This window comes from Hyperoodon ampullatus (genome assembly GCF_949752795.1).
Source record: "Hyperoodon ampullatus genome assembly, chromosome: 19".
Classification (NCBI taxonomy): domain Eukaryota; kingdom Metazoa; phylum Chordata; class Mammalia; order Artiodactyla; family Ziphiidae; genus Hyperoodon; species Hyperoodon ampullatus.
Window position 1 is genome coordinate 26760714 of NC_136932.1, and position 20200 is coordinate 26780913.

General features: G+C 40.6%; 1 protein-coding gene across 1 annotated transcript in view; it reads right to left on the reverse strand.

Moving 5' to 3' along the window:
• Nucleotides 1–687: 687 nt before the first annotated feature.
• The window catches only part of LOC307067901 (RAD52 motif-containing protein 1-like), a gene marked incomplete at both ends in the record, with an annotated part of 661371 nt that continues 641858 nt past the window's right edge, over nt 688–20200 (reverse strand). The window contains 2 exons of the mRNA XM_079725530.1: nt 688–789; nt 2246–2331. Coding sequence (XP_079581656.1) covers nt 688–789; nt 2246–2331 — 188 coding nt within the window. The remainder of the gene's footprint in view (nt 790–2245; nt 2332–20200) is intronic.

Sequence of the window (20200 nt, forward strand, 5' to 3'; positions counted from 1 at the left end):
GACGTCAAGTAATTAAAGCCCCTGGCTTCTGCCAGGGGTGTAAGGGCATGGGGCAATTTGGGAGGGCTGTCTCAGGAGCATGAAGACCAAGTCTCGGTCAGCCGCGGGGGGTAGGGGGTCACCTGGACGGGGCCCAGGGCCCACTCCGGAGGCTGAACTGCCTGGACTAGAAGCCACAGTCGTTGCCATGTGAGGAGGAGCCGTGGGGCGCAGCAGCGACACAGAGGCACAGCCAGGACATAACATGTGGCGGCTCCCAGGCACAGCGACCCAGGCCAGCGAGAAGCCAGAGCCACATCCTCCTTCAGAGCCGAACTGAACCGTTATGCCAGCGCTGCAACGCGAGGGCTCACCGTTAGCAACCGCGCGCCCCTCCCCCGCCTAACGTCCACTCCACCTTTATTAGGCTCCTGCAGAGATCCAATGCACGCCAGCAGAGTGAGCCTTTTTCCCAGAGTCCCCAGGGCACAAGCCACCCTTCCCCTTCCAAAGGCGACAATTACCTCCTGCCGGGCCCCCTTCCCAACCCCGCCCTGCCCTCCCAGGCCCCAAACAATGAGGCGGGATTTGGGCTGCAGACCCCAGTGGCCCCAAACTCCAGCAGCCCAGGGGTGGAGGGGGGTTGGGAAGGATGCAGAGCTTCCCGAGGAAACCACAGGATGTGGCATTCTGGGAAATTCAAAAGTGCTAGTCCAGTTCTGGCAATCTGAACTCTTCCTCCTCGAAGCTGAAGTCTGAGAGACATTCTTCCTCCCTTTGCCTACAGGGCTGACAAGAAAAGTAGCTGACCTGCAAAATGAGCACCAGTCACGGTGGCGGGAGGGGAACACACCTTACAATTATTCTAAAATGTTGCCATTTCCTCCAAACTCTCAGTATTCACGTCTCATTATTAATTCACCACTCTGTCACCAGAGGTTACCACTGAATCAGTGATGACTCCAGAACTTCTGTAGGAGGGGTTTGGGGCAGGTGAGCAATTCATTCTGGGAAAGAGGGTCTAAAACCAAGTGAATGGCCCTTTATATTAGCATGGGAAAACTTCCCCCATCCCACCTTGTCTCAACAGAACCTTTAATCTAGAAAAAACTACTGTGTCACTTTTCAGAGGTCTACCCTGTGTGCAGACATGGAGAAGACACTTAGAATGTTAAAGTCAGCATGTTAAGTAGTTTTCTTCAAATACTGTAACTAGCACCCAGTTTACTTTCTTCACAGTCCTTTTCATAATCTATTTAATTTTAGTCCTTTTTAATTGTCTGGTACACCTGTAACACCTAAACTCCAAGAGAGAAGGAGCTTCATCTTATTTCCAGTGCCTAGCACATAATGGTTTCTCAATGGAACTGATTCCAAGATTGGCCTCATGTAGGAATGGATCTGTTGTTATAATCACTTTTCCGAAATCTTTACTATCAATACGGAGTCCTTTCCTCTCACATTCCACAGGAAGCTGGACTTCTTAATGGATTAAACATGGATACGTTTGAAGTTTCCTTGACTGATTTCAATTGAATTAAAATAATTATTTTGTACAGGAAAAAGTTTCAAAATTTTTACATTTTTCAGAACATAACCACCTTTTCTTTCTCTACTTTCTTCCCTTCAAAACAAACTTTGCAACGTTGGGGTGAGTTAAATAATCAGAAAACTAGCCCCAAAATAAGCTCTCAATGACATGAAACACATTTTTGGCTCCTTTTTAATAAAAATCCTATATAGAGTACATTAATGTTTTCTTTTAGAAATTACGTTGACAACTTAATCCCTAATTTGAGGCATCCATATAATTGGTTTACAGAAAAGTTCTTCGGCAAAATATTTAACACAAGATATATATGAGATGCTGAGATCTGGGTAATATACCTTACTTGAAAGGCATGAATAGTTTTAAAACACTGTAGCATAATCACACTTAAGGCCATAGTTACTTTGTTCCCAAATCCCTGCAATTCTATTTGAGGGGAGTTCTAAAGGGCCTGTGTCTTCTCCTGTGTCCACAACTGTAGACGTACACTGATGGCCCTCAATCCTGCTCTCCAAACTTCAAATAACGGGCCAGAGACAAGGCTCGGGACTTGGAAAAGTCCTAGAAATTCCCTGCCTCAAAAGCAGTTTCAGAGTTTCACATTTTCCTAAGGAAGACAGAGCTGAGTAGACATGCCAAAGTCTTCCAAATCCTGCTGCTTGTTTTGAGTTATGGCTACACTGGCTGTGTACCCCTTGAGTTTGTATCTCCACATACTTGAATTAAATCCTGTAGTTCCTCTTTGGTTCTAGCATCTGTGACCTCTTCACAGAGTCTATATGCCACGGCTGTTTTACCAATTTCTGAAATAACGTTAACAAGGATCAATTCAGAAGTTTTCTTGTTCTAAAACTTCCTGTATACAATGGTAGCACCCAATAATTAGACATTCTTTTGATTTCTAAAAGCAGAAAATAAGAGCATTTTCCTAGAAGTTCCCTCATCTGACACTCCAGTTTTTATCATAATTATTTGTGAAAAAATAGATAAGAAGTATCAACTTTGGTTCAAAAACCTTTATGATCTTAGAAATAAGAACTAAGGAATAATGACATAGAAATTAAAAGCTGTGGAAACAAAAATGTTCAATCACAATACAATGAAATAGGAAGGCATTAGGTGGGGGTCAAAATGAGTTCAAACGTGGAGAGATACCACTGGACTATAATAGATACTTCATATTAGAAGCAAGGCAAGTGCCTACTCCTTGGGACCAAAATTCTACCAGATACAATGAACAAAGCTTTGGAGACAGAGACAGAGAGAGACAGCATTTGAACACTCTACTGGCAGAGACTGGCCCATGTACCTTTTGGACAATACAGCTTTCCTCAAGGCAAGCTAGAGCCACCAGGCTTTTTGGTCTAAGGAGTTTGGAGTACATATAAGGAATACCTTGGCATATTAGGGACAAACAACCCAGACATTTAGTTTGGTTCTTAAAGGTTGTTACCCAGAGTTGACAGCTGATGGAGATTCTGCCTGATGACCAGGGAAGTCAAACTTCACTGGAAGGACTGCCCAGGCTGGAAGGCCAAGACCAATCCAGGGTCAACTCTTACAAGCAAATAAGGTCTCTGACAACTTAGCTCGGATTTTCTCTAAGCCTGAAGGGCTGTGAAGCAGGGGAGCAATTCTGTTCCGGGAATCTACTGATCATAAAGTTTCCTTTGGGCACAGCCTGTGACATTCTCACCGCTGTATAACTCGATAGGGAACACAATCAACACTATTCAATAGCATGACCACTTTCAAGGCCCACAAAAACGTAGCCAATTATTATATAAGAAACATATTCACCCAATATATCAGAAATGAAAACTGAAATTAAACTGATTTCAAAAACATAATCTAATAAACTCTTCAACAAGAAAAAAACGATAATAATCATAGTCAATATATTTTCTCTGCTTACTATGTTTCAGGCAAAGTTCTAAGCTTTCTACATTCATCATCTCATTTACTCTTACAATATCCTCCATTAGGTGATAAGCTGTATTACTAATCCTATTTGCAGATAAAGAAATTGCAGCTTAGACATATTAAATACCTTCAAATGTCTCTGGCTAGAAAAACCTAAAATTGCAACAACAACAACAACAACAAAATCTAAGAGACAAAGTTAGCACTCAAACACAGGTGTCCAAGGCTTATAATCACTACACTATTCTGTAAGATAAGCAAGCAATTGGGGAAGAACTGGATCAAACACTTTCTGTATGAACTGTGGCAAGTCACTCTACATCTAAACACTGGGGACAATAATATTTGCTGTCATTTTTCTCATAAATGCCACAAAGAACAAATTTAAGACTGCTGATGTGAAAGCATCTGGTGAATGAAAGAATATGTAATGTTTTAGATAACCATTAGTTTCATCCAATTAACTTTACAAGTAACTTTATTTGCTCACTGAAACTGAACTACTTCAAGGACAATCAAAAAGGTCATACCTAAAGCCACAATCAGCAGTTTCTGGAATGCATCTGTCATAGCCTTCTGAAGAGCAAGCTTCTGGGTTACCTTCCTTTCCATAGGGAATGATAATGACCCTAAATCCAACCAAAACAGATGAATTTAAAATGCCTGTCTGAATAACTGATTTCTAGGTTATGTGTGTAAAACTAAAAATGCATCTGTGATTCTTAGATCATTATCTTAGTGATTAAGGGCAGGCACAACACTGGGGTACGGGTGAATGTCTCTGTTGTAGGTATACCCTGGCATGGCACATTTTAACTGCTCAGATCTATTCTGGAAGTTCCTAAAATACTCGATGGGAAATGCAAACCAAGAACGTGGCACAAATCTCATACTACTCACAGATTTCAAATGGACAAGCTGAGGCTGCACTGCTACAGACCCTGCTCTCCTGTGCGTAAAGGGCTGGATTCATACAGTGAGATAGATTTGGTGGTAGTGCAGATGATCTGGCCTCTCCTCAACCATCACCCACTCAGGTGGATGGTGGAGCCTCCTCCACGCCATTCGCTAACAGCTCTGCCTCTGAGTTAAAACCCTAAGCCCAAGTGCCATGGATTCTAGGAAAAAACTCAGTACCAATTGGAATCCCCTTTCTAGGGATCTACATTAACTTTTTTCTGCTCACGCCCTTCTATAGGAGGCAAAGGACTGAATGTTTACACAAGAGTTTATTTCAATCTTTAGACAATGATTTTGTTGGGATAACTGAAGGCCAGAAGACATCTGTATTTGAAAGAATATTTTAGCACATAACAAATTATTAACAACAACAACAACAAAAACTAACTAATTTTCCATCCTCCTAAGCTTCTTGGCAGGCGGTCAGTTCTAAAATTCTAAAGTTTAAGGTGCTGTCAGGTATTGCCTAAGATAAAAACCTATATTGTCAGGCAGAAAAAATCTGCCCAGGGCTTTAGTGGCTTAGAAAAGTGATGATGTATCTGAAAAGGTGAGTTTCAGAAAGAAAGGAAAAAAGAGAAATCCCACTCCCTCACCTCCCCACACACAAACATACTGGAAAACAGACCTTCCTCCAACTTATCCAAAGGTTCCTCAGCCATGACAACTCCGGGACTCCTGCACTCATGGGAGGGCAACACCAGCTCGAAAGCACAGAAGAACTTCAGGCTTTGCTTCTGAATTGGTGTCACAATATCTTCATTTTCCCTTTCTTCAAGGTTAGAAAGATCCTGAAGCTGTTAGGATTATGAATTAAACGCTAGACTTCAAAATATCCTGTTGTTAGAAATAAAAACGAAACTCCAGCAATCCCAGGTAATAGTTTAGGTATGCAATAGCTTCAAAATCAAGTTGAGACTTGCAAATGAATGACTAGATATGGACAACTATTTTTTATTATATACCATACAAATACTGGAGAAAATTATGGACACCGCCATCCAAGTCATTGAGATTATCACTAATTCTAGGTGGCAGGCCAATGCTCACGTACTTCCATGTGGAAGGCTCTCACATCTCCTCCTCATAGTCCTGTTCTATTCTTCTCTCTAAAGTCTAGGAGTTCAATGTTGAAATGAGTCTGGTTAGTCAAAGAAAATCTACAGAGTTTACCTTGATGATCCTTTTTGACCACCCATTGAAACCAAAGTAGTGATTTGCCAATTCTTGGCATCTGGAGCTGTTTAGGGCCAGCGTATTATGTTGAACCGCCTTATGTCTGGTGCCAAGACGAACATAAAGACATAAAAGTCCTAAAAATATCACAATCCTACATAGAGACTTGTTTTGGATATACCTGAGATTTATCGACACCAATTTCATAGAGTGGTTGTGAAGATTAAGTAGGACATTTTAAGCAATGAGCTCACAGTCAGCCCTAAATAAATGTTATTTATTATTTTTAAGTCAGTACTTTTCTGCATCATTTCCAGGGCCCCTGATTAACCGGAAGGTTCCCTGACCTCTGGTGGTGAAAGTGATGATGAAAACAACCAAGGAAGCCCAGCAGAGGCCTATTATGGAGCTGGGGGTAAGCAAAGGAAGTGAACTGTTTTACTCCTCTCATCCTGTAGCTCCTGCTTGAAAATATGACCTGAAGGAGGAGGTAAGATGGACCTGACACTGAATCAGGACCTTAATCTGTAGCACCCCCTCCCCAAGTTACTAACCCCTGTTAGAAGAGGGAATACCTATACCTCTATAAATGTAAATAAAGCAACCAAAAGAATTAGGGGTTCATCTGCATTAACAAGCTTCTTTGAGAGTGCAAATATTTCCAGTCGTAACTCTCTAAATAACTTACATATTACTGTGGATTTTTTACATCACTAGTTCTTTCTTAAATATCTATTTCCACTTTGAACAGGGTGTAGTATATAAATATAGTCATAAAACTTCAAATAATACAAATAAAGTCAAAGCATTGTTAATTCTTTATTGATTGGTTTGTGCATCTTCCTCTGTCACTAGTTTATGAGCTCCTTAAGTGCTTGAAGGAACCATATATTATTCTTTCCTTGTTACCAGAAGCAAGCATAGATCTTGGCATATAATAGAGGAGTGATGGTCTGTTGACTGAGTGAATGAATGAGTACATAAGAAAATGAAATTACTTTCTCCAACTGAAGCTGCCTGCTGGGAAGGAGAAATGAAGACTAATTTTTAAATGTTGAGTGTCGCATGAGAGGCTAGGCCCTGTACGGTGAGTCATAATGGAGCTGTCCTGGACAATTAGGAAGCTTCAGAAGGGCTCTGAGCCCCTGGTAGTAGAGACAGTTGACATCTGGGATAACCTTGCCACAGTTCTTGCTGGCAAACATCTCCCTTCGTGCTACTGAGAAAAACTCAGATACATTAGGCCTTTCCTTCATTTTATTTTAAGATGTTATTCACTTTTCTGTATTTATAAAAATACAGGGGAAAAAAGATAAGAATTATGTATACATGCCAATGGATAAAGGAACACATAATTGGAACTTCCCTGCTGGTGCAGTGGTTAAGACTCTGTGCTCCCAATGCAGGGAGCCCGGGTTCGATCCCTGGTCAGGGAACTAGGTCTCACATGCATGTATCAACTAAGAGTTCACACGCCACACTTAAGGAACCTGCGAGCCGCGACTAAAGGAGCCTGCCTGCTGCAACTGGGGAGCCCTTGAGCCGCAACTAAGGAGCCAACCGGCTGCAACTAAGACCCGGTGCAACCAAATAAATAAATAATTAAAATTTAAAAAGAACACATAATTAAAGTAGGTAACAATATCGGGGGTGTGGGTAGTAAACTAGGCTCTGCATTAACAAAAGAAATCTAGGGCTTCCCTGGTGGCACGGTGTTTGAGAGTCCGCCTGCCAATGCAGGGGACACGGGTTCGTGTCCCGGTTCAGGAAGATCCCACATGCTGCAGAGTGGCTGGGCCCATGAGCCATGGCTGCTGTGCCTGCTCGTCCGGAGTCTGTGCTGCACAACGGGAGAGGCCACAACAGTGAGGGGCCCGCGTACCGCAAAAAAAAAAAACAAAAAAAACCAGAAGGTGCAAAACTGTTTCCTATCCCAGACTCCTATCTTCCGTCTTACAATACTGTAACTGACACTGCAGAGAATCAAAGTCCACACCGTGTAGGATTTTTCCCACCAGTACAAAACACTGGCTCAAGGGCAAGTTCGAAGTGGCTATTAATTCAGTTCAGCAAACATTTCCTGAGGCCAGGCCCTGTGTTAGCAGCACTAAACTCAAAGAGGAAGCATGCCATCACTGCTTTCAAGAAACTCAGATTCTAGCAAGACAGGCAAAGCACAAATGAAAAATAACAAGAAATACCTTCCATCTGCCGAAAGGCATGAGCTGCCCTCAAAAGAAGAACACAAGTTCACTGTGCAGAGATGATAGGGAGAGCACAGGGGAGTTTATCAGAGAGAATGCACAAGAAGTCACCAAGACAAGAAAAAGCACATGATACACTCCAGACGTGTCAGAGAAGGAGGGATAGGAGCTATGAATGCCCTCCAATGCCACAAGAAGTGAGGGCTTTATTCCATAGCAATGGAGCATGATGGGAGGTGTTTAAATAAAGAAGGAACCTATCGGGCAGTGCAGTTGTTGGGAATCCGCGCTTCCTCCACGGCGGAAAGTGTCGGGGGCAGGGTTTGATCCCTGGTCGGGGAACTAAGATCCCGCAGGCGGCATGGTGTGGTCAAAAAAAAAAAAAAAAAAAGAAGGAACCTATCATGTAGAAGTCCTGTGAACAACTGGTGGTAAGCAGGCATTGCCATTAATAACACACCACTAAGCAGTCCAAGTAATAGAGATTGAGAATTCAAGCGCAGCCTCTCCTGAGCTATACCACTCATAATGCAGGGAGCAGCAATCCTGGGCAAAGAAGACCTAAGATCCTCTGACCTGACAGTCACAACATTGCTCCAGCGGACCACGCTTGCAGACCTCCCACCACCATCTCTGTTGGTTCCGAGACTGCTCTTCTTGCCTGTTCCCACCCTCGCTCACTCTCCCCACTTTCTACCTCACCAAACGGCCCCAAGGTACAGGTCTCCTCCATCCTTCCATAGCTCAATTTATGCCACTTCGCTCTTAAGAAAAACCCACGTTAGCGCCTGTTTTCCCAACCAAAAGAAATCCAAAGAGGTATCTATTTTCACAAAAAAGGGGGGGAAATGAGAACAGTGCCCGGCATGTGTTGTGCAGCAGCCCGTACAGAGGCAATTCGCACTGTGGGCTGCAAAAGCGGGTGCAAGGGGCACCACCCAGCTCCTTCCTGGGAACCACACTCAGCACCTCAGCATCAAGCCACCATAGCTTTGAACTGTCACTGAGCTTCTGTACTTTAGCTCAATTTATTTTGTGCTTCCGTTGGCAAGATGTGTCCTATGGTCACTGCTTCTTCACTTTATGCCACTTCGGCTTATGAAAGGTTTCATGGGAACGCTCTGCTTTCAGTCATTGGGGGAAACCCATACTTATAGTCCTCCCGCCTCCCTACAGGCTACGCATCCACTCTCGGCCTGGCCTTTCCAGCTTTGAAAAGACAACCTGGCTCCGCCCTCTACCGCCTATATATTGCAGTGAAAGATGAGGGGAGAAGCTGACAGGCAGACAAAAGGCAGCAGCAGTGAGTGAGGCCTGACGACAGACAACGGAAGAGTTCCAGGCCCCTTCAACTTTTGAGATGTTTGGTATAATAAAAAATGTAGAAACACCTAAGGGATGGGATGAGAAAGAGCTCAAAATGGACTTCAGTATTTGTTAGCATTTGTTAAATATGGGTGGTACATACACGGGGTACAATGTAATATTCTCCACTTTTCTCAGTATGAAATTTTTAATTAAAAAATACCAAAACACGGTTTTAAAAATTACAGGATATTTAAAATGTTTATACATTTGACAAGTTAATACAACACAAAAAAAATGAAATCTAATTGTGTAATTCACAAGGTAATCCAACAAATATTTAGAGTATTGTATCCTCAGACATTACATGGCCTCCCTTTAAACTTCCTCAGCTCTCCCTCAGTGGGCTGTAATTCCCAGTTTACTTTAAGGGAACTTCAATATTTAAGTTATGGTTGATGTTTATGTCCCTTATACAAACATGCATTAATTTGAGGAAATCAATTATCAAACAAACATCAAAAGTAATCATTTCTACATTAGTAATGTGACTTTGCCCATTAGAGATCAGAATGGCATTACAAGATCATCAGTCACTTATTCTATAGGCCAGAGTTGATGTTATTGACATTTTGGGCTGAACAATTCTTTGTCGCGGAAGGCTGTCCTGTGCCTCATAAATGTTTCAGCAGCATCCCGGCCTCTGACCACTAGGTGCCAGGAGCGCGTCTCCTGACTTACGACAACTAAAGATGTCTGTCTCCAGACATCAGCAAATGTCCCCTGGGGGGGCAAAATCATTCCTGGTTGACACCTACTGATATAAACAAGCATATAGTGTTTGCTTGCCAAATAACAGCAACAGAAGATGGATAAATCCATGGATTCCAAAGGTCCTAGAATTAGCAAATCTTCTCTATAAAACTCCTAGCCCACATCTAGAAAATATTACAAAAGGAAGCAAAATGAAAAGAAAAACTAACAACACATGAGCTAAAATCTTTACTAGGGACAGAACACAGCATAGTGATCCAAAGCACAGACTTGGAGCCAGAGGACTTACATTCAGAACTCACCAGCTGTCACTCACCAACTGTGTCACTCACCAGCTGTGTGACCTGGAGCAAATGACTTAGCCTCAAGTATCTCAACTTGCTCACCTCTAAAATGGCAAGGAGACAACTAATACCTACCTCCTATGGTTATTTATTTTCACTTAAGAATTAAGCGAAATAATACGTGTAAAGTGCTTAAAAGAATGCCTGGCATACAGTGAGTGCTCAGTAAGTGTTAGCTAGTGTTATTTCACTAAAATTCCATATTTTCAATTTATACAAAGTGGAAATCACTTTACAGATTTCAACATACAACACTGTATTTATAGAAAATAAAATATCATGCTATGTAACTACTTTATCTACTTGACAGAGGAATTATTTTCACCCATTTTCAACATCTCGGTAAACTAATAATGGTTATGATTATGCAATCATAATAATGATTATGCTCTCCAATAGCCACCGGAGAAACAAGTGTACTTGTACATCGCTGACAAAGACAAGCTAACCCCTAAAACTGGCTCTGAGGGGAGATCACAAAGCCTACCATCAACATTAATCACCAAACATATTAGCCAGGGATATCTCAATAAAAGTAACACAGAAGTAGAGATTAGGGACAGAATTACTAACTCCGGGAGCTATGGGGGGAAGTGACTTAATTTCAAGAGTTAATGTCTCTGATATGTAGGCTCAGGTGCCCACCTCAGCACTGGATACGAAGATGCCTACCACAATTAATCAGGTCCCAACAGTTCATTTCTAACTGCGGTCTCCCTGAACCTCACTGTGGGTACTTCTGTAGCGTAGCTCTCCATACAAGGCAGGTCTCTGGTAACTCTCTTCTCTGCTTCTTCAGAAAACAGCATGACCTGGCTACACATACTCCTGAAGAAGTTCAAGCGTCTTCTTGAAAAACATAAAATAGAAACTGCCAGCCGAAGTCAAAGTGAGACAATGTCTCAAGCCACACTAAAATGGACTATAAAAAATACAGAGATCTAGAAACTACCTCTATACGACGCCAGCACCAGACACACATCACCGTGTAGCCGACACTCTTGGCCAGGATACACGGATACACCCGTGTCTACAGCATGCAACCCTGCCACATAGCAGACAGACACTGACCAAGCTGGGTCTTGTACAGCCTCTGCCATGGGGACAGAAAGGCCCAGAGAAGGGAGCTGAGTCGCTTAAACCCACCAGTGTGGGAAGAAGCACCACGTCCACCCATTGAGAAGGCCACCCCTATTTGCCTTGACTCTTTCTCTTCCTGTTAAAAATTATCCAACTTTCACCAAAAGAATACACAACACTAACTTTCTGCAAACGCCTGCCCCTGTGGGGAACGCACTCCTGGAGGATGTAACTTCACAGACAAAAAAGCTGGAATCAGTAACCAAGGTTCTAATTCAAATCCGGTCTAATTCAAATCCATTAACCCCTGTGATCCGTTGCCGATCTACAAAAAGAGCCTAACAGCACATTAGTCGTTTGACCAGCCAGCGTCCATCCCTTTTTCTGGTAATAAAAACCCACAAATTCCCTCAGAGTAGGCACCTCTCCCCGCCTCTCAGTCAGCGTGGCTCTGGTGGGATCGACTCCGCCAAAGAGCCACGGGTGCCACGTGACCAGAACTGGCCAATCCCAGTCTCACAGCCTCAAACAGCGATTGGCTCCAGGTCAGACATGTGACCCCATAAGAGCCAATGAGACATCATGAGACTTTTGCTGAGGCTTCTGGGAAAGAGACAGGCGCTCTTTCCGGCTGAATCTAAACGCTGACAGGCTACAGGGGGTGAATATGCTACAGCCGATTTTCTAACATACAGTTCCTACAACTGAAGTCCATACAGGAAAAGGCAGAGTTGACTCGTGGGGAGAACCTGAGTCCTGATGACTTTACTTGAGCCCTGAATCCAGCTAGCTCTGCCTGACTTTGCAGTTAGGTGAGCCTAACTCAAATTTCTTTCCAGCTTAAGCCAATTTAGGTTGATATTTCAGGCAGCTGAAGCGAACTGATGTATATGTGTATATCTGATTAGTACCTCACAGGATGTGAAAAATGGAATGAACTGATACCTGTCTTGTAAAACAGTGTATATATACATGATTATTAAAAACACTGGTCACAGGTATTGATTAATAATAACAAGTGCAAAGAGAAAAAAGTGGGCATTGGAGAGAAATGACTTAGTGTGATATGTGCTTATTCTGACTCTTGAAAATATTCCAAAACATTTGTTTAAACAATTTTATTATAAAGCTATTTCAGCAATAATAATAAGAATAATAACAAGAGCCATTTGCTGAATGCTTACTGTGGGCCAGAGGCCGTTGAAATGACTATATTATGTAATCTGCTTGAGTCCTCATAATGACCTTACAAGGTGGATGTTATTATTATCATTCCCACTAACAGATAAGGAAACTGAAGCACAGACAAGTTAAGTTACTCACCCACAGTTACACTGTAAATAAAAGGCAGGATTCAAATGCAGACATTCTGATGCAGCTCGTGCTTTTAGCCATGACACTGAATCTGAACCTACACTCAGAGTTCGAATACTGTTCCAGTGAAGCAGAAACTCAAACTCAGGCACTCCCAAAAGCATCAAATGTGAATGTAATATACCACTATTTTAACCCTGGAAGAGTCTTAAGGACTAATTCCTACATAGTTCTGCATTATGAAAGTATACATATTTAACCACATTAGTGATTATAATTTTTTTAAAAAGTGTGAAAACCCTCACAAACCTCAACCAATTGCATCCTTTGGTTAAACAAAAGTCCTAGATGTTCCCAAGACTAAGAGGTATATTAATTAGTACTACCTTTCCAGAAAATAACATTTGCACCTTCCACAAAGTCAACTTTATGAGGACATTCCCATCACTAAATTACTTTTCACCACTTTTATAGAACAGAAACTTATTTAAAAACCTACCCATCTTAGTATAATATAAAAAAGAAAAAAATTTATGAACTGGACTTTCTCAAAATTAAACCTTTTTCCTCTTTGAAAGACACTATTATGTTAGAAGGATACGAAGCCAAGCTAAAGACTGAGAAAAAAACAACGGCAAATAACATACCTGAAAAAGGATTTGTATCCAAATATATAAAGAATTCTCAAAACTCAACAATAAGAAAACAACCCAATTAAAAGCTAGGCAAAAGATTTCAACGGCACTCCACTAAGAGGATCTAATGATGGCAAATAAGCACATGAAAAGATGTCCAATGGCATTAGTCCTCAGAGAAATGCAAATTAAAACCATGATAAGATATTACCACATAACTATTAGAATGGCTAAATTAAAATCACTGATAGTGTCAGTGATGTGGAATAGGTGGAATTCTCGTACATTGCTAGTGGGAGAATACAAAATGGTACAGACACTCTGGAAAAAGGGTTGACAGTTTCTTATAAAGTTAAAAATATACTCACTATATCACCCAGCAATCCCCTCTCCCCAGAGACAGCTACCCTAGAGATAGAGAAATGAAAACTATGTTTGCACAAAAGTCTGTACACAAATGTTTACAGCAGCTCTATTCCTAAATGTTAAAAATTGGAAACAACGCAAATGTCCTTTAATGAGTGACAATGGAAAACTACTCAGTAATAAAAAGGAATAAACTTTCAATACATGCCATAACTTAGATGAATCTCAAAGACACAGTAAAAGAACCCAGTCTCAAAAGCTTACATGTATGATTCCACTTATAGGACATTCTCAAAAAGACAAAACCATAGGGATGGAGAAAAGGTCAGTGGTTGCAGAGGTTATAGGATGGGGACAGTTAACTATAAAAGGATAGCATCAGGGAATTCTGGGGGGTGATAATATTATTCTGTATTCTGATTGTAGTGATGGTTGCACAAACTACACGTGTTAAATTAACAGGATAAAAGAAAAAAGTTAGTTTTACTGTATGATAATTTTAAGAATAAAATTTTAAAATTATTTTTAAATATGAATCTCAATGTCAAAATGGACACGGTTTTTAAAAACTAGAAAGAAATAAAGAAGGATACGTTTGTTAATAAAAGGAAAACCTGGGCTTCCATGGTGGCGCAGTGGTTGAGTGTCTGCCTGCCAATGGGGGGGACACGGGTTCGAGACCTGGAATGGGAGGATCCCACATGCCACGGGGCAACTGGGCCCGTGAGCCACAACTACTGAGCCTGCGCGTCTAGAGCCTGTGCTCCGCAACAAGAGGGGCCACGGCAGTGAGAGGCCCACGCACCACGATGAGGAGTGGCCCTCGCTCGCCACAACTAGAGAAGGCCCTTGCACAGAAACGAAGACCCAACACAGCCAAAAATAAATAATAAATAAATAAAAATAAATACATTTAAAAGGAAAACCTATACATTTCCCTTTCTGCAAATGTAGGTTTTCGAGGCAAGAGTAGAGCCTCAGAAAGAATGTCTGCAAACAGAACAATCACTAGTTCACTAAGTACAAAATGTAGGATACTTTTGAAGAATCCCATCACAGCTAGATAATTGGTCCAGGACCAAAAGTAAATCCTGGAAGAAAAATGAAATGAACAGTGTACCACAGAGGTGATAGGCAGACTGGCCTGGACTAAGACATGTTCAGTAATAGATAATAAGGGTGGTGATTTGTAGGCATCATTCTCATCCCACTGTGGACTTCGTTCTGCGACAGTATAAGAATACCACCAGATCATCTTGAAATCAAGTCATGAAATGTACTTTTATATTTTTAAAAATCAATTATTGTCCTTAAATTAACTATTCTTATTAACTCAATCAGGGTCCTCTTTTACTGCTAAAACATTAAATCTTATCTGATTAGAGACAGACTTCAAAAAATAAAAATAAACTGTGATCAAATAGGAAAAAACAGTAGTAACTAAAATTTCTTCAATCTAAACTGAAGATGATTTCTGTATCTCTGTCTTTTACATTTATCTCCATTAGTGGAAAAAAATGATGTACCTCATAATTAACTTGGCAGGAATGAATCAAACTGCATTTGTAAAGGTTTCAGAAGACCAATGAGCTGTGCTAAACAGTACCACTATCCACCTAAGCAGAAATTAGTATACATAAGTTTCTTTACATAACTAACAAAACAAAAATTTAAACAAAAGAAGAGCTACTAGAAAAATATTAGAGATTCATTTTTTAAGTCAGTAATTTGCCTCATACATTATGATTTTTCCTGTGGAGACCCAATTATTACCCTGGAAACAAGACCACGTTAGAAAGTAAATGCATTGTGACAAAAGAAAGAAAAGGCAGATTGATACATTATTAAAATAACTCACAGGCCATACCCTGAGGATTAAGGAAGCCATGGCAGAGCAGGCCCCCTTCTCCTCAATGGACAGCACAGCTGTGGGGAAGACACTGCAGCTAGCAAAAGCGTGTCACACTTCCTCAGGGAGGAAGCAAGTTACAGACCACTCTGGAGAGGGCGCCCATAAACTGACGGCCACGCTCATTACCCAACGTCCAGGCCACCCACAGGCTGACTGCAACCCAACTTTCCCACCATTCCCACAAAGGCCCCAGTAAACGTCAGGCATCTGAGGCTCTGCCAATGCCCTTCCCTCTACCCAAATATCCTTTCCCTCCTCTCTCCGGATCTCAATCCTGCCCAGCTCTAAATGAACAATTCAAGGCCTACTTCCCTAAGAATGCCTCTCTCAAAACCAAAATTACTTCCTAGAGAATGACCTGCCTCTTACTCATCCATTATCTTGGATTAAATACATCATGTAAGATGCCTTATCTGACCAACACAACTATTTTAGAAATAGGAGTCATGTTTTATACCAACTATGACATGACATGACAACCAATCAGCTCACTAAAACCATTTAATAAATACTCTAATTGAATTTCCCAAAGAGTTGACCTAAAATAACCTAAATGCTAAGCATTTCAAGAACTGTCCTGAACCAAATTCACTTCTCATTTGAATGCCAATGTCATAGACAGGGATGTTGTATTGTCTTTAAATGTACTTGCCTTTATTCAAAACTAGAATCTCTGATGAATCTATGGGACACACATGTAAAATAGTCTGCAAAGTAAAAAAGCTTTATTTATTGTACTGTGCTTAATATTCAGCCAGACTTGCATTTTTCTCTAAAAGTTATAAAATTACTGAGTATGCAAGAAGCATTAAAAGAGAGACTAAGTCTATTGAGAAGAAAACTGGAAGCGAAGGTCATCAATCATTTTCTACTTTCAATAATCTCTTTCATAAAGAGGTAAATTCTCCTAAATTCCAGAATGAATAGAATTCAATACCGCAGAGTAAAATGCTTGAAATACATAAAATAAACATCTTGATGGACCTTCCACCATCTCTTTTAGTAAGTTAAATTATAAAAAAGAACCCTAAATTTAAGAAAAGTTATATCAAGAGCTAAAATTGAGATTTTTTTTCCATCTATTACTTTGATTATCCTGACCCATTTTTGAGAACTGTCAGCATTCTGGATCAATAATTCCAAATTATTTCTTGAAGAGAGTGAGATTCCTCCCAAGTCATTTAACATGCTTACTAATCAATAAAGATATGAAAAAACAAAAAAAACCATATTTATGAAGCAAGCAAATTATATTAAAAGACTGACTTTGAGAAAAGTTTGCTGCTTGCCAAGAAAATTTTATTATTATAATATTTTCTGTCATTTGTATTTCTGCATTTTCCCTTCCAGATTATCTGTGTAGCCTTGTAAACACATCATAATCCAAAGCAGTGGAGATTTATAAATAAAATATAAATGAACGCAAGAGAGCCAACTGCATAATTAAAACAAAACTGTACCGGACTTCCCTGGTGGCACAGTGGTTGAGAGATCGCCTGCCGATGCAGGGGACACGGGTTCGTGCCCCGGTCCAGGAAGATGCCACATGCCGCGGAGTGGCTAGTCCCGTGAGCCATGGCGGCTGAGCCTGCGCATCCGGAGACTGTTCTCCGCAACGGGAGAGGCCACAACAGTGAGAGGCCCGCATACAGAAAAAAAAAAAAAAAAAAAATCATACCAACACCACGACAACCATCATCCCAAGCAGATTACAAAATAGCAAGCAGATTATAAAATAATAGTCTACAAGCATACTTTTTAAAATATAAATCTATATGTACTGAATATCTTATATAAAAAGCCAAGAGAGAGAGATGAAACAAAATATGAAAAGTAAATATCTCCTTCCCCAAAACCCTAACTCCATTCCAGTCATGAGGAGAACATCACACAAACCCAAGTTGAGGGACAGTCTATGAAATACATGAACCAGGACTCTTCAAAATTGTCACTAAAAAAAGGAACGTCTGGGACGTTCCTGGTGGTGCAGTGTTTAAGAATCCATCTGCCAATGCAGGGGACATGTGTTCCAGCCCTGGTCCGAGAATATCCTGATTGCCGCAGAGCAACTAAGCCCGTACATCACAACTACTGAGCCTGCGCTCTAGAGCCCGCGAGCCACAACTACTGAGGCCACACGCTGCAACTACTGAAGCCTGCGCACTCTAGGGCCTGTGTGCCACAACTACTGAGCCCAGGTGCTGCAATTGCTGACGCCTGCGCACTTAGAGCCCATGCTCCGCAACAAGAGAAGCCACCACAATGAAATTCCGTGCACCACAATAAAGAGTAGCCCCCACTTGCCACAACTAGAGAAAACCCGCACGCAGCAACAAAGACCCAACACAGCCAAAAATAAACAATAATAAAAATAAATAAATAAAGGCATCATCACATAAAAACAAATAAGGAAATAATTTTTTATAAAAGAATAATTGGTGGGGCAGTGGTTGAGAATCCTCCTGCCAGTGCAGGGGACACGGGTTTGAGCCCTGGTCCGGGATGATCCAACATGCTGCAGAGCAACTAAGCCCATGCGCCACAACTGCTGAAGCCCCCACGCCTAGACCCCGTGCTCCACAACAAGCGAAGCCACCAGAGTGAGAAGCGCGTGCACTGCAATGAAGAGTAGCCCCTGCTCGCCGCAACTAGAGAAAGCCCACACACAGCAACGAAGACCCAACGCAGCCAAAAATGAATAAATTAAATAAATTAATTTAAAAAAAAGAAATTAAGAGTCAAAAACAAACTAAAGAAATAAAATATATTTTGGGAAGAAATAGGAAAAATTATACATGGACTTGATATCTGATAGTATAACTATTAGTATAACTGAATTATCTTCTTAGGTGTGATAATGGTATTATGTTTATGAAGAAATATGTCCTCATTCTTAGGAGACACATGATGAAGTATGAATGAAATGCCATCTAAGATTTCTGCCACTTACTTTCAGCTGGCTCAGGGAAAAAAAATTCTATCTATTTGACAGAGAAAGAGAGACAAGGCAATTTATGACATAACACTAACAATTGGGTATTGATTGTACTATTCTTACAACTTTGCTGTAGGCGTAAAGATTTTCATCATATAAATTAAACTAATGTTTTCTTTAACTTAAAAAAGATTCAAAACCCAAACTAATCCAGAAGTTATAATCTTCTCATAAATATAAAATATATTTTATTTTATGCTGCTTAACTCATCTCCTCCAAATTAAAAACAAAAAATTGAAAAGGGGTGACTTATTTTACATAGTAAGGAATTATAGCTAACATCCAGGAGTAATATTTAGGTTTCCTTCAAATTGATATTGAATACAGTCTTTTTAATCATCTGAGCAGTTTATATGTTGGGCTCATTAATTGCTAACTTACCTAGTTTTTTTAAATAAAAATGTTTATTTGAATACAATTACCTTACCCCTTACAGAAGCTGGAAAGAAGACTAAATAACCCAGAAGACACAGTTGGAAACTGTAAAGAAGTATAAGAAAGAGAGTCACTGGCAGAAGAGAAGAGCAGATCTCTTGCAAAGCTGCATTCCATGAACCCTGCCTGGGTCAGACATAGTTCATCTTGAGCCGAAGATCCAGTAGAGACCCATCTGCCCAAAATGCCTTTCTCCAACTGAGAAAGAAGTGAAAATGCTAAGACATATGAGAACATTCATTGCTGTCTACAGCTAATTGAATCAGAAATCTTTAATACCATTTCTAGTCCTGAAATTCTATTATTCTGCATAAAACACCTTTAAAAACAAGTATATATTATCATTTCACACCCATTAGGATGGCCACTATCAAAAAAATAGAAAATAACTGTTTGAGAGGGTGTGGAGAAATTGGAACCCTTTTACATTTCTGGTGGACATCAAACGGTGCTACTGCTATGGAATACAATATGGGGATTCCTCAAAAAATTAAACACAGAATTACCATATGATCCAACAATTCTTCTGGGTATTTCCAGAAAGAACTGAAAGTAGGGACCTGAACAGATATGTATACACCCAAATTCAGAGCAACATTATTCACAACAGCCAAAAGGTGGAAGCAACCTGAGTGTCTATCAAAAACTGGATGGATTTTAAAAAATGTGGTATTTACATACAATGGCATATTATTTAGCCTTAAAAAGGAAGAAAATGCTGCCACATGCTACAATATGGATGAACCTTGAAGACATGCTAAGTGAAATTAGCCAGTCACAAAAGGACAAATATTGTATCAGTGCACTTATATGAGGTACCTATGGTATGAATGGACCCTATTCAAATTCTTAGAAACAGAAAGTAGAATGATGTTTGCCAGGTGCTTGAGGTAGAGGGGGATGGAGGGTTAGTGTTTAATGAGAACAGACTTCAATTAGGGAAGATGATGGAGTTCTGGAGATGGATGGTGGTGACGGTTGTACAACAATGTGAATGCACTTAATGACACTGAATTGTATGCTAAAATGATGAAAATGGTAAATTTTATGTTATGTATATTTTAACAATATTCAAAAAAAAAAAAACCCACAGGTATGCAAGCCATAATACCCTCCTAACCCTCCTTAAAAGGAGTGAGGCCCTATCCTAATCCTGATGCAAACTTAAGGAATGCTCACTGCCCATTTCCCCATCTTCCCTGCCCAGGAAGGAGAACCACGAGCTGGCAGGGCAGAGCCAGAACCAGA